The sequence below is a fragment of the Bidens hawaiensis genome, unplaced genomic scaffold (assembly GCF_021521415.1).
Source record: "Bidens hawaiensis isolate Kalapana, Puna unplaced genomic scaffold, B.hawaiensis_p1.1 tig00026265_1, whole genome shotgun sequence".
Taxonomy (NCBI): domain Eukaryota; kingdom Viridiplantae; phylum Streptophyta; class Magnoliopsida; order Asterales; family Asteraceae; genus Bidens; species Bidens hawaiensis.
The window spans coordinates 253,187-269,175 of NW_027494233.1; the positions used below are offsets into that span (position 1 = coordinate 253,187).

At 41.1% G+C, this 15,989-nt stretch overlaps 1 protein-coding gene and 1 pseudogene across 2 annotated transcripts; both read left to right on the plus strand.

Moving 5' to 3' along the window:
• Positions 1-10,571: 10,571 nt before the first annotated feature.
• Positions 10,572-13,380, plus strand: LOC143573259 (uncharacterized; annotated as a pseudogene). The gene is made up of 3 exons (XR_013142395.1): positions 10,572-10,628; positions 11,995-12,187; positions 13,211-13,380. The product of XR_013142395.1 is annotated as an uncharacterized LOC143573259 (transcript).
• A 1,493-nt stretch (positions 13,381-14,873) lies between these two features.
• Positions 14,874-15,973, plus strand: LOC143573261 (putative serine/threonine-protein kinase WNK11). The gene is made up of 2 exons (XM_077058188.1): positions 14,874-15,409; positions 15,478-15,973. Exons 1-2 carry the CDS (start codon positions 14,906-14,908, stop codon positions 15,853-15,855), a joined length of 882 nt encoding a protein of 293 aa, XP_076914303.1. The 5' UTR covers positions 14,874-14,905; the 3' UTR covers positions 15,856-15,973.
• Positions 15,974-15,989: the final 16 nt, after the last annotated feature.

Here is a 15,989-nt window from a genome sequence, read left to right on the forward strand (position 1 = left end):
GACTCTAACATAGCGCGCTCGCGCAGGGCGCACATAACACATGCCCGCGCTGATTCTAATATAGCGCGCTCGCGCAGGGCGCACATAACACATGCCCACGCTGATTCTAATATAGCGCGCATAATATTCACAATCACCTAATTATTAGGTTGATTACTTAGTTTATAGGATTGGGAAATTACCGGGTGTCACATTTTCCTTTGTTAAGAGAATTTCGTCCCGAAATTTAGGAGACGTTGCTGGCAGAAGCCATGTTCTGAAAGAGGTGTGGGTATTTCTTGCGTATTTGATCTTCTCTTTCCCAAGTGAATTCAGGCCCACGCCTTGAGTTCCATTGAACCTTTACTAACTTGATTCTGCTTTTGCGTAACTTTTGTTCTTTCCAATCGGTTACTGCTATAGGTTCTTCTACGAAGTGCAGTTGTTTGTCGATGTGAATCTCGTCCAACGGCAAAATCAACGTTTCGTCAGATAAGCACTTTTTGAGGTTGGATACATGGAACGTATCATGAACTCCACTGAGTTCGGCGGGTAGACGGAGTTTATAAGCAACCGGACCGATCCTTTCCAGGATCTCAAATGGTCCAATGTAGCGCGGATTCAACTTTCCTCGCTTGCCGAAACGGGGGACTCCTTTCCATGGAGAGACTTTCAAAAGTACTCTATCCCCTACTTGAAACTCCAACGGTTTCCTTCGCACACCTGCGTAGCTCTTCTGTCTGTCGCGCGCTGTCTTAAGGCGATCCCGTATCTGAAAAATCTTGTCTGTTGTTTCTTGGATCAATTCTGGACCAGTCATTTGCTTGTCACCCACTTCAGCCCAGCACAGTGGGGATCTACACTTGCGCCCATACAAAGCTTCAAACGGCGCAGCCTTGAGGCTTGTGTGATAACTGTTGTTGTAAGAAAATTCAACCAATGGGAGATGAGTATCCCAGCTACCTCCGAAATCGATTGCGCACGCGCGCAGCATATCTTCCAATGTCTGGATTGTTCGCTCGCTTTGCCCATCCGTTTGGGGATGATAAGCCGTACTCATGTCAAGACGAGTACCTAAAGCCCCTTCTCACGATCTCCAAAACCTTGAGGTGAACCGACTATCTCTATCAGAAATGATGGACACTGGGACTCCATGTTTTGAAACTACTTCTCGAATATACAATCGGGCTAACTTTTCCATCTTATCGGTTTCCTTGATCGGCAGGAAGTGCGCTGACTTAGTTAGCCGATCTACAATAACCCAGATCGTGTCGTAACCCCCAGGTGTCCTTGGCAGTTTGGTGATGAAGTCCATAGAGATTTGTTCCCACTTCCACATGGGAATTTCTGGCTGCTGAAGTAACCCCGACGGCTTCTGGTATTCAGCCTTCACCTTCGAACACGTCAGGCACTTACTGACATACGTCGCGATGGCGCCTTTAAGATTGGGCCACCAATACAGCGCTTTAACATCTTGGTACATCTTGTCTGCGCCAGGATGTACGGAATACCGCGTCTTGTGAGCTTCGTTTAATACTTGCTCGCGCAATCCTCCCTTGAGAGGGACCCATATGCGGTTAGCGAAAAATAGATTGCCGTTCTCTTTAAGTTCCAAACTCTTAATCATACCCCCAAGGGATTCGTTTTTAACAAACTCTGGTTTCAAGGCTTCTTGCTGAGCGTCTCGGATGCGGGTAGAGAGATCTGCGCGAATGGTCAACCTTAGAGCCTTGACTCGTAGCGTTTTTATTCGCTCCTTCCTACTTAGCGCGTCTGCTACCACATTCGCCTTTCCAGGGTGGTACTTAATTTCACAATCATAATCATTCAACAACTCCACCCATCTTCGTTGCCTCATGTTTAAATCCTTTTGATCAAATATATGTTGAAGGCTCTTGTGATCCGTAAAGATTATACACTTTGTACCATAGAGGTAATGGCGCCAAATCTTTAGCGCGAAGACAACCGCTCCAAGTTCCAGATCATGCGTTGTGTAGTTCTTTTCATTGGTCTTGAGTTGGCGCGAGGCATACGCTATGACTTTGTCTCGCTGCATAAGGACACATCCGAGTCCCTGATGTGAAGCGTCGCAGTAAACGATGATGTCATTCGTCCCCTCGGGCAGAGACAAAATTGGCGCACTACACAACTTCTGTTTCAACATTTGAAACGCCGCTTCCTGATTTTCGCCCCAAACAAACTTCTTGTCTTTCTGAGTTAGCGCGGTCAGAGGTAGAGCTATCTTGGAGAAGTTCTCAATGAAGCGTCGATAGTAGCCAGCTAGTCCTAGGAATTGCCTCACCTCAGTTGGGGTTTTTGGCGCTTCCCAGTTTTCGATGGCCTTGACCTTGGAAGGATCGATGTGTATTCCTTTCTCGTTCACCACGTGACCGAGAAAGTGAACTTCTCTAAGCCAAAACTCACACTTGGAAAACTTCGCATACAACTTTTCTTTCCTTAACAATTCCAAAATCAATCTCAGGTGTTGCTCATGCTCGGCCTTGGTCCGAGAGTAAATCAAAATATCGTCTATAAATACAATTACAAATTTATCCAAGTATGGTTTGCACACGCGGTTCATCAGATCCATGAATACAGCCGGCGCATTAGTTAGCCATAAAGGCATCACTAAGAACTCATAATGGCCGTATCTAGTTCGGAAGGCTGTTTTCGGCACATCTTCCTCATGGACCCTAAGTTGGTGGTATCCTGACCATAGATCTATCTTCGAATAATAACTGGATCCCTGCAACTGGTCAAATAAGTCGTCAATCCTCGGTAAGGGGTACCGATTCTTGACTGTCAGCTTGTTCAGCTCCCTATAGTCAATACACATTCTGAACGAACCATCCTTCTTCTTAACAAACAGTACTGGAGCTCCCCAAGGTGAAAAGCTTGGGCGTATGAAACCCTTATCCAATAGTTCCTGTAACTGATTGGATAGCTCTTGCATCTCAGATGGAGCTAGTCGATAAGGCGCTCGAGCTACTGGCGCAGCTCCTGGGACTAAATCAATACGAAATTCGACTTGTCGCGGCGGCGGTAATCCGGGCAAATCTTCAGGAAAAACTTCTGGAAATTCGCGCACTACTGGTAAGTCTTCAATTCTTCGCTCATCTCCTTTCTTCTCTACTACATGCGCCAGGAAGGCGTAGCACCCTTTCCTTAGGCACTTGCGCGCCTTTAGGCATGAAATCAGTTTCGTCGCAACTCCCCTTCTTTCCCCTTGAATCACCAAGGTTTCTCCGTTCAACAGTGGGATCCGAACCTGCTTCTCATGGCAAATAACCTCCGCGTGGTTCTCGACTAACCAATCCATACCTACCACAATGTCAAAACTTCCCAAGTCTATTGGCAACAAGTTAATATTGAACCCGTGACCTCCCATGACTATTACACATTGTTCAGTTCTTTCGTTCGCGCATAACTGCCTACCATTGGCTAGTTCTATAGTATAAGGTGTGTCTAGCCTACTGGTTGCTAGGCCTAGGGAGTCTTTAAACTCAGCGGATATAAAACTTAGGTCAGCGCCAGTATCAAATAAGACAGATGCAAAATGGCCGTTAAGCAAAAACGTACCGGTTACCATATTCGGCTCTTCTTTAGCTTCGCCCGCGCCGATCACAAAAGCTCTCCCGCGAGCTTGGTTTCTCCTTTGCGGGCAATCCCGACTGAAATGCCCTGGCTTTCCGCATGCGTAGCAGTTGTCACTGGCTCCAGCTTCCTTAGCACGGCAATTCACCGTCTTGTGCCCTGACCTGTTACACTTGGCGCACATGACGCTCGCGCATTCACCCTCGTGGTGAAACTTGCATTTGTTGCACCATGGGTAAGGCCCGCTGTATCCTTTCCTTGACGGCTCCGCGGCTTGGATCGCGTAAACCCTTGCGCTCTCCTGCTTCTTGAACGGTGGCTGCTTGGAGTCGGACCCTCGGTGGTGAGAGTTCCATTTCCTCTTGGAGTCAGAGGTTCGCTGCTCGTTTCCGCGCGTAGTCAACATACCCGCACGGACCGTATCCCTTGTAAGGGTGATGGCCCGCACTACCGCCTCATCAAAGGTTGGAGGCGCTGCGGCGTTGAGCGGAACCCTAACAACAGGAGGTAACCCAAAGATATACCTCTCGATCTTCTTTTCCTCCGTGTTTGCCATGTCTGGCACCAACTGGCAAAGCTCGTTGAACCGGTTGTTGTAGGCGTCGATATCCGTTCCTACCATGGTGTGGTTCCAGAATTCCTGTTGTAGACTCTGAATTTCTGCGCGAGAGCAGAACTTTCTCATCAACATTTCCTTCAGCTCCTCCCAGGTCTTGTGAAGAGCAACTTCTCGCCCCATAGTCTTCACTTGAAGCTTCCACCAAGACGAAGCTGCTTCTTGGAACATGCAGGTCGCGTAAAGGACCTTCTGGTTCTCACTACATCCGCTAATGGAGAGAACTGTCTCCATCTTGTCAATCCAGTTGTAGAGCCCAATGGCCCCTTCGGTACCCTTGAATGGCCAAGGTCTACAGGCCATAAATGTCTTATAGGGGCACCCTTTGTCCAAGGCTCCTGATTCGGGTTCTGGGGTCTCGTTCTCCTGACGACCCTGACTAGATTCGGCCTTGCTGGCCTCATGTGTCGCGATCGCCTGCGCGATTATTTCCGCGAGTTCCTCGGGTGTCATGGTAATTCCCTTGGCTCTAGTTGGAGGCATTCTCGCTTTAAAAGAGAATGAAAATATATCAAACTTAGCGCATGTACTCTGAGCACATAATGTTCTTATCTTTATTCACTAGACACTGTGTGACCCGTGTTCCTAAGTGTGTGTATAGTTTCTTTTGAAAATATTTTCTTTGAAAAATATTTCATGCGATTCCCCAACGGTTATAGTCTAGGTTAAAACTTCTTTTCCTAGTTCGCTATAACCAATGCTCTGATACCAATCTGTCACACCCGGCCCTGAACGGCGGAAACAGTCGGGCGCGCGCGAGTGGGGATTGATAATTAAGCACGGGCCATTGCAAACATTCAAAGTAAGATTTTCATTGCGCATGAAATGTTTAATACAAATACATTACATTGTTTAAAAATTACATAAAACATCCAAGTATAAAAACTGTTGAAGATTTCCACGCCATATCCCCTTGCGCGGCGGGAACAACCGCGCGCATCGAAGGGATAGAACTAAAATCTTCCAAAAAGCTAGTTTTAGATGTTCAGCGTGAGGTGCTCTAAGTGTGACTCCATGCGCTACCTAGTTATCTCCTGAAAGACACGTAAAACATTTGAATCAGTATAAACTGAGTGAGTTCACAAGTTTTAGTAACTTGATAATTCGTATTGCATCATAGTCTTGATAAAAATCATTCTGAAACATAATTCTGATAGCATCATTAAAACACGTGCTTAGTAAAACATAGTTCTGATAACATATTCGGATAAAATCGTTCCGCGGGCTACGCGCGAACATTTCTGGGAACCGTGCTCGTCTGTGTAAGTGGCGCTGCCACTACGAGCGAAATAAGTAATACCGTCCCGCGGGTTACGCGCGGACACTTCTGAAAAACCGTGCTCGTCTGTGTAAGTGGCGCTGCCACTACGAGCGAATAATACCGTCCCGCGGGTTACGCGCGGACGTTGTGCCGGAAAACAAGGCGCTCGTCTGCGTAAGAGGAGCGACCTCTACGAGCGGGCTCAATCCCATAGTACTGCCCCGTGACATGCTAGGCACTCGTCTGTGTAAGAGGTGCGACCCCTACGAGTGGGTGGATCAAACCAGCAGTCCCTACCCTTAGAGTTCCAATGGTAAAGTGATCACTTACTCGTATCGCACTCTCATCGAAAACCATAGATAACCGTTTGCATTGCTCGTAAATATACCATAATGAAACATTATTTAAACACATAATTGCTTGCATTGCTTGTAAGAGTATCATGATAAAACATAATTTAAGTACGTGTCCCTCGCCCTGAAAACAGTTTAAAAATAGTGAAAACAGTGAAAATAGGGGCTGTGAGACTCACCTGTGGTTCTTGTTAAGGGATTAATCGAGATTCGGGTTTTCTTGGTGTTGGCCTCGGAATTAAAGGTCTAGAATACGATTAAATAACAAGAAGTATATATATTAAGATCAAGAAATAGGAGAATATAAGGGTTGGAAAGTAGATCTCAAGGTTATAATCTCGGCTTACCTAGTAACAGGATCGGAAATGAAAACAACGGATGCTTGGGAGATGATTAGTGCAAGTTTGCAGTTCTTAAGAGAGAAGTTTGAAGTGTGTTTGGGTGATAATTTGGGTTACATATTTATAGGCAAGATTTAGGGAACACAATCCCTTGCTTTAGGGGATTGTAATCTTTTCATATCTAGGTGTAATGATGATAAAGTATGGAAATTATTATTATTTATTTAAAAGTGGAGGTGATTGGTCCTAGGGAGTGTATAAAAGATTCTGATTTGATTTGGACATGACATGCAGGTCTGTGGTTGGTGAGAGTGGGGTGGCCGACAGTTGACTTTTCATGTTACAGTGTGCTTTTTCAGGTACTTTTGTCAGTGTACCCACACAAAGTTAAAAAGTGGAAATCTCTGAAACACGCTACTGTTTCCTTTTGGGCGGGAATAATCCTCCTTAAATCTGGAGATTAGGCTAAGTGTTCTGCGCGTATAACTTTGTGCGCATAGCTTTCTGCGTGAAGGACATTTCTTTGCTGCGGGTAGGTGCGTAACCTTCTCGCAGTCAGGGACAATGAGTTTCATTTGTAGATTCTCCAGGTGGTCATGGTATTTCAACATAGTGATCAGTTATGTTGAAGTCAATTCCATCTTGGAGCTTCAGACAAACTAACTCTCAATGTTCCCGCCATGCAGGGAGGTTAGTTCCCCTTCCGCACGCGCATAAACGATTTGGGATGCACCCGCCTTAGCATTATGCGGGACGGTCAACCCATTAGACAACATAAAGTTAAGTTACATGAAAACATAAAGCCAAAACATTCGCGCATGGCGCATATAACATATGCCCACGCTGGTTCTTACATCGCGCGCTCGCGCAGGGCGCACATAACGTGCCCGCGCTGACTCTAACATAGCGCGCTCGCGCAGGGCGCACATAACACATGCCCGCGCTGATTCTAATATAGCGCGCTCGCGCAGGGCGCAAATAACACATGCCCGCGCTGATTCTAATATAGCGCGCATAATATTCACAATCACCTAATTATTAGGTTGATTACTTAGTTTATAGGATTGGGAAATTACCGGGTGTCACAAATTACCAAAAGGCAAACGAGCGATAGACTCCAAGTGGGTCTGTAAAATAAAATACAAACCTAACGGTGAAGTCGAACGCTATAAGGCAAGGCTTGTTGCAAAAGGCTTCACCCAGTTGGAGGGAATTGACTTCCATGATACCTTTTCTCCGGTTGCCAAATTGGTTACCGTCCGAACCCTTTTAGCCGTTGCAGTTAAGAAGAATTGGATCATACATCAGTTAGACGTTAATAACGCCTTTTTGCATGGAGACTTGGATGAAGAAGTCTACATGAAGATTCCACAAGGACTTGAGAAAGGAGGTAACAAGGTATGTAGGAAAAGAAAATCTCTATATGGTCTTAAGCAAGCCTCTCGGAATTGGTACCAAAAATTCACTATGGAATTATCCATACTCAGGTTCAAGGAATCACATGTCGACCACTCTTTGTTCATATGCAAAAGGGCCGGTTTCTTTGTGGCAACCCTCATATACGTCGATGATGTCACTATTGTTGGAAATGATGGTCCAAAAATTCAAGCTACAAAAGACTACTTTGACAAAAGTTTTAGCATCAAAGACCTCGGAACACTAAAGTATTTTTTAGGCATCGAGGTTGCTCGAACTTCTGAAGGTTTAGTTCTTAGCCAAAGAAAATACACATTAGACATTCTTGAAGATAGCGGCATGCAAGAGTGTCGGCCAAGCTTATTTCCAATGGGACAAAATTTAAAGTTAGACAAAGATAGCAAAGAGCCTGAGGTCGATGCAAACCAGTACCGAAGATTAATAGGGCGTCTTCTTTATCTTCAGGCGACACGCCCAGACATTACTTATTCGGTAAACATCTTGAGCCAGTTTGTTTCCGACCCTCGACAGAATCACATGGATGCTGCCATTCGTGTCCTTAGATATTTAAAAAGCACACCTGGACAAGGAATAATGCTACCAAAAGATGGTGGGCTAAACCTCACGGCATACTCAGATTCAGATTGGTTAGGTTGTCCGTTCACTCGAAGATCACGGACGGGTTATGTTCTTCTTTTGGGTGGTGGAGCAATCTCTTGGAAATCCAAGAAACAAGCAGTCGTCTCGCGCTCTTCCGCTGAGGCCGAATATAGAGCCATGGTGAACACTGTTAGCAAAACTCTTTGGGTTCGATGGCTTCTAACAGATCTGGAAGTTGCCATCAATGGTCCCACACCCCTCTTTTGTGATAACAATTCGGCTATTCAGATCGCTAACAACCCCGTTTTTCATGAACGAACAAAGCACGTAGAAATGGATTGTTACTTTGTTCGTGAACGAGTTGAGTCAAAAGATATTAAGCCTCTTCATATAGCTACTTCCATGCAGGTTGCAGATTTATTTACCAAACCACTCGGGGCTCAACAACTTCATACTTTTCTTAGCAACTTGGGTGTTCGGAACCTACACGCTCCAAGTTGAGGGGGAGTATTGGAATCTTATTTTAGGCTATGATTGTGGCTGCTATCATTCCACCATGATTTACGCATGATTTACGTGATTTTAGTATCCATGTATAGTTTTCCTTTGCTATTTATTCCTTTGTAAACCTTTGATTGAATATATCAAAATTATTCCAATACCAAAACTGATAGTCTACACCATAACACCACCACCACAGACATCCACCACTTCCGGCCTCTATCGCCACCTTCACCGCCACTGCCAGCCTCACTACGTTCACCACCAGCAGCCTCCACCGCCTCCATCACTGCCGATCAAAATCCCAAACTCAAATGTGGTTGTCGCCGCCTCCGCATTTTTCCGACGAGTTCCACCGTTAACGATGGAGCAGCAATTCGAGGTAATCATTTGCTCGCAAAAAAAAACGAGTTGCAGGTTTCCGGTGAGCACCATATCCATCATTTCACCGCCCACCACTACAACTACCACAACCCCCCGACACCACCAGTGTCTCACCCAACCACCTTCCAGAACCGATTGCTTGCTGGAAAATGAGTTGCAGGCTTCCAGCGAGCACCATCTTCATCGTCTCTCCACCGGTGCACAATCTCCATGATCTCCATCGTCTTTCTACACCTCTGCACCATCTCTATTGTCAGACAAACGAGGTAGCCGAAAAAATCAAATTCGCTAGAAAAACGAGGTGATCACCAAAAATGAAGGTTATTGAGATTTTATGTTGAAGAAAGGAGATGGTGTGGGACACAGAACCTATTTATTAATAAAAAAGTTCCACGTAATCAAGAAAACTAATGGAGTTAGGGTTCGTTAAGTTCGGGAGTGCCAAAAACAAATATGGTGAAAGTCGAGAGTGGTGGGTAACGAATCAAAAGTTGAGAGTGTTATCATCCATCGAGTAAACGTTAGGAGTTTTAAAAATCAATACCTCTTTATTTATTTTGTATTTATAGCAGCTAATTTAAACATTTTTAGTTTTAAGTTTGGACAGTCATGTATAGTTGTAATATTAACTTTGTGTTGAAAACGATGGCATTTCTTTCGACGTCATAAGTGGGACAAGTAAAAATATCTACAAATCACTTTTCTATAGCAATATATGAAAACATAGATTTCATGTAATTCAGTATTTATTTGCATAAAGATTCCATAAGGACAAAATAGCCATTGTAACATCTCATATGTTTGTAGCATCCAGACGTTAAGGTAACCTCTGTCGTTATCGATTGACAATGGAAGTCATTTCACTATCCACATTGCTAAACGCCTAAACCATATCATTAAAGTTTTCCATCTCTCTTTATAGTTGATACTTTACCCTTAATTGTAAAAGTACTTCTTGATAAAGTTCAGATGCGTTTTATGATTATTTAATTCTTTTTTAGTTTATTTTGTTTCTTAAATATAAATAACTTCGTACACTCGCGTATCATCTTTTGTTCACGAATTATGAACAAAATACGTGTTTCTAATAAAACTCAATATATACACAACAATGACACGTATTTCCATTTTATTCTTATATTTGGCTATTTAATGCATAAGAGTTTTCCTATTCAATGTCTTGAAGTGTTTAGCCAATGAGTGTCACTAATATATGGTATTTTATCGGTGAATGTTGTTCTAGTACATTCAATGTCTTGTTGTAGTACAACGCACTCTCCCTCACACACACACACATTAACACACACTCCAATCAAACAACTCTTCCTTCTCTCTCTCTCACTCACTTTCATATGCACTGAATCAATAATAATAATAATAATAATAATAATAATATCCTGATCTAATCCCTTTGGCAAGTAACTAATTCTAGTTCTAATTCTAATTCTAATTCTAATCCATCCTTTTGTTTTCTTCTTCTAATCTAATTATTCCTGATTCAATTGCCTTTTCTAGGGTTTTGTGAGATGAGCAAATTACAACGGCCACCGGAGCCGCTTGATTTCTTCATCTGGACCGTTGAGGTGTATAATTATTCTATACATACATCTCTTGCCTCAGTTCTCTTTCCAATTACAATTTTAATATTATATATTATTACTTCAATCCTAATTTAATTGGGGGGTTTTTAGGGAAAGTATGAGTTTTAATTTATATTATAGTCCACAATTACATTACAGCAGTACTGATGAATTTTCATTCTAGTTGTTTTATTTTCTCTCAGATTTAGCTTCAGTTCTGTATGTATGTATGCCTGACAGCTAACAAACCAGCCAATTTTTCAGTTAATGCTATGATTAATTGATTATCCCAGTTTTAGTACATGTATCGGTATTCTTGTGCTTTAATTGGGTCTCGATTTCTATTTTCCGGCCGTGATCCCATTTGTTTGTGATCAATGTATTCTTTTAATGTGTGACATGTGTCTCGGGCATCATGAGGATCATTCACGGTAGAAAGACCAAAAGAAAGAAACACATTTTATTTTATCGGTTGTTCGGTGGGAAGTCATTTATGTAAACATTAACAAAGAATTTTGTTCCGTAAGCTTAACGAACGAACAAGAACATAGATCGCGTTCATCCAATTGTGTTTGTGAACCTTCGTTTAGGTTTGTTCAATTACGCCAGGTTACGTCCATTTACTTATTTATTTATATATATGTTCGAAATTTTAATTAATTTATTTGTTTTACTATTACTATTTTGATAAAGTTATGTTTATGATTACTATGTTAAGCTTTTTTTCTGATATTATGTGGCGTGCTTTCGGATTTTTGGGTGATTTAGTGATTGTTATCTCAAATTAACATATGTTCGTTTGTGTCCGGTATGCTCGTTTTATGTTTATTTGTGTCCTTTAGTGTCTGGTTACGTTCGCTTGTGTTTGTTAGTGTCCATTAGTCCATTCAAAAATTTAATGAACGGAAACAGAGAACATGAACAAGGTCAATGCCTTAATGAACGAACACGTTCACGAAATTTCGTTTGGTAAAGTGTTCATGAACTGTCTGTTTGCCCGATAAAAGCTTAATGGACAAACATGAACAAGGTCTCATCCAGTTCGGTTGATTACAGCCTACATATCTATAGATATCGTATTTTGATCGGTCCTGCTACAGAAAGAAATAAGGTTGGCTGATTGAAAATGTTAAATAATAGAGCACAAACGAAGTAATAAACCAATAAATCATGTATGCTTGTAACATCAGTTAGCTGCAATGAACATACCATGGTCATATGACTTCTATAGAAGAACAAAGAGTAAATGGCACCTCGGGGTGTGTGCGTATGTGTGAATCATTATTTCATTTTATTTGCACTGTCTTTATGTATATGGAAGAATATTGCAGCGTGGTTTGACCATGTTTGGTCAAATATTGTTTTCCAGGATGTTGGCCTTTGGTTGGAGGAAATAAATCTGGGCGGGTATCGCCAAACCTTTAAAGAAAATGGTGTTAACGGGGAGTATCTAGAAGGTATGTCCATGTTTACAACCGAACAAATTCTTCGGTTTATTCGGCGTTGCCACATGAAGTGGGGAGATTTCATAACATTATGCAAGGAACTTAGAAGGATTAAAGGTAATGTCTCTCAATCTCTGTTGTGATTTTAGTTTTTATATGTTGGTAGTTAATCTTTGTCTCATACAAACTCCTATGTTAGTGGTTATGCCATATGATTGGGCATAACACCCATTATTTATGGTGTTAGGACGGATATTTCTCTTATCATTTTGCTTTATTATTGTTGTTAATGGGATTTTGTCCCAACCTTTTGTCACACTGTAACATGTTTGATACCTAACACTTATGGACGTTAGAAGTGTGTGTTAAGTCGATGTCAAATGTCTGTTTTGCCCTTCTGATTAATAAAATAACACCAAATCCCTTGCCTTCCCTCTGTTCCCTTCTTTTCCTAGCAAGAACGACTATGGCTTTTGTGGATTATAAAGCATTTTTGATCTATGGAATAGAAAAGATCAAACTTTTGACTTAATTTTTTTCCAGAATCTTGATTCTTCTTGCTTAATGTTAGAATATGGATAAGTATTCATTTGATTTGCATGAGAAAGCATGATAGAATATGGTATGACAAGTGAAAAGTTCAATTGAGTATCATCTAATTTTGAAACTCAGATGACTTCTACTAAACTCTTTATGAAAACCGTATTTTCTTTGTTCCTATTTAGTAATTCTTGATTGTCTCCCAAACAGCTGTTTTTCTTACATTTGATGCTCTAACAAGTGTCCCAACACCATAGTTAATTAGCAAGAACAAGCAGTTGAGTTGCAATAATCATGTCTCCCTACTCTTTTATCTAGTTATTACTATGGTTTTCTCATCATTTTGTGTTATTACTAGTTTACTGCTATTGTTTTCTGTACTTTATAGTTTGTTGTTTGTGTTTCCCTATGCCAAACTTTGTATTATCTTCATAGTCGGGCGAGTTAGTGGGAGCAACCTCTCTATCTTCACGGGTAGAGGAAAGGTTTTTCCCATCCTACCCTCCCTTAGATGCTATCAGTAGCTTGCTATGAGTGAGATTATACTAGGTACGTTTGTTTGTTCAAGCCTTTTTGCTTAATATTTTTTGTGTTTTACAGTTGCTTGCTTGAAGGGGGAGCAAAAGGTCCGGCGGCCATGGTGGGCCCCCAGCTTGCCTATCAATAGTGTTTGTAAGGGTGGCGAAGCGTAACAGGCAATCACGAGTCGTTTCCATGAAACTAGAACCTTGACCAGACATGCAAGGTGTAAGATGTATCAAACATGTAAAAGCCCCAGTTTTATGATATACTTGATACATCCCCCTATATATCCTCCATCCGCAAATGTTGTTTTGTTTCATTTCTCTTCTTAGAAATCAAACTAGCAAAGAGTACCTTAACGTGCTTCGAAACGGGTGTGTGAACAGTGTGATCGAGGATTCTCAAAAGCCATATCGTATGTTACGTGTCAATTTTATTTATTCGCTTTTGTGTAAAGTTTGCATAATACCAAGCTAAAGTTTGTATTGTATTTTGTGTAGATATGTTTCTCTATACCATCTTTTGATGAATAAATAAGTAAATAAATAAATAAATAAAAAGTTTAATTTTATATTAAAAATGATCTGTAACCAATGAAATTGCATATAACCAAATAAAATAAAATAATTGTCAATGCTATCATGCTTAAACTGAGTTGTCATGACATGACAAGTTGGCATCACTAAGTATTTAATACTGGAACAACACGTTAAAGTCAAAATAAAATTAAAAAATAAAAAAAAACAAGAAGTCAAAGCCCTAAAATAATATTAAATGATAATGAATAGAAATTTGGAGTACGGAAGCATTCTCGTTGTCGTATATATACGCCACGACTCCTCAGCCATTCGCCTTTGGCATCCAGAAAGAACCAGCAGAGTAATTGTTGAGGTAACACCACCACTCATTCTCATTTTATTTAATGCATTAATAATAATAATTGTAATTAATTTGTATAATAATAATCACTGTCATTCGATGCTAATTTTGCTGCTTCGTAACCCTAATTCATATCGCGCTAGTGTTATTCCTCTTCTTAATAGATCCGATCGTTGTTGAACGTTTTGTGCGTTAATAGGATTTGTTTCTCTCTGATTATTATATGTGTACTGTAAATAGTTTGCGGCTTTTGGTGCGTAATCTAATCGTCTATTAGTTCATATGCAGATTATTAACCATGTTCTTGCTTTTAGCAGCGTTGAAATGATAGCTTTCAATGAATTATTATTCTATAAATCTTGAATGAACCCTAGCTGCATCATTTATTTCTTAGTGGATACTGGATAGTTTAGTATTATAGGTTTGTAAATGAACCGAACGGACGTGAAAAGAGGCATGTTCGTGTTCGTCTATGTAATTTTATCTGAACATGAATAACGAACAGTTTTTTTTGTCCTTGTTTGTTTATTAAGAATATGGGCGTATTTCGTTTACGAATGTAATTGAACACAAATGAACATCAACAAATAAACTTAACAAACATAAATGAACGAATAAAATGTGTGTTCATGTCCATCTCGTTTAATTGAACAAAAAATATTTTGTTTGTTTATTAAATAAATGAGCATAAATGAACTGCTTGGTGAACAGTTCATGAACGTTCAGTTTGTTTAGAGGCCTAGCTAGTATTATCAGCTTAATTGGTTAGAGTGATTATGGGGTAGGTGGAATTTTGTATCCTTGTGAAATATGTGCGGCTAATCTGTTATTTTTGTTTTCAGTAACCAGGCAAATCTGTTGGATAATCACCAATTTACTGAAGAAATCCATAGGATGCAAGTAAGAAGTCCTGATCCATCAGAGCATGACAGAGAGCCATTCGTTGAGGTTGACCCGTCAGGAAGATTTGGTAGGTATAGTGATCTGTTGGGTGCTGGTGCGGTCAAGAAGGTCTACAGGGGGTTTGACCAAGCCGAAGGCAGAGACGTGGCTTGGAACCAAGTCAAATTAAGGAATTTCAGTGGCGATCCGTCCGTGTTAAAGAGGTTATTCTCAGAAGTGAAACTTCTAAAGACCTTAAAGAACGAAAATCTCATAGTTCTTTATGGTTTCTGGAGGGATACCGAACACAACACCTTGAACTTCATAACCGAAGCATGCGCATCAGGAAATTTGAGGGATTACAGGAAGAAACATAAGCGTGTGTCGACCAAAGCCTTAAAAAAGTGGTCAAAACAGATTCTTAAAGGCTTGGAGTATTTACACACACACGAGCCGTGTGTCATTCATAGAGATCTCAATTGTAGCAACATCTTCATAAATGGCAATATTGGAAAGGTAAATCATTTGTTACTTGAGTCTAAATCATTTTGTTTTATCTAACATACCGGATGTACATGTGACAGGTGAAGATCGGTGACTTGGGTTTAGCAGCAGTGGTAGGAAAGAGCCACGTGGCTCATTCATTGTTGGGAACACCAGAATACATGGCACCCGAGCTTTACGAGGAGGATTACAACGAGTTGGTTGATATATACTCGTTTGGAATGTGTTTGCTAGAAATGGCTACAATGGAGATACCATACACTGAATGTGACTGTGTTGCTCAAATATACAAGAAGGTTACAAGTGGTGTGATGCCTCTAGCCTTTAATAAAGTAGCAGAGCCTGAGTTAAAAGCGTTTATTGAACGATGTATCGGTCAGAAACGAGCAAGGCCTTCTGCTTCTGATCTTCTCAAGGATCCGTTTCTTTTGGAGGTTGATAATGACGAAACTGTGTGATGATAGTAGCTAACAGATGAAGAGGTCCCATATGGAGGTCTTTTTTATTATAACATTTTCTTTATCCTTTGCGTATATAATAGTTTTTTCGTTCGTCGACTTGGGTAGATCAAACGATTAGTGGTTTTTAGTGT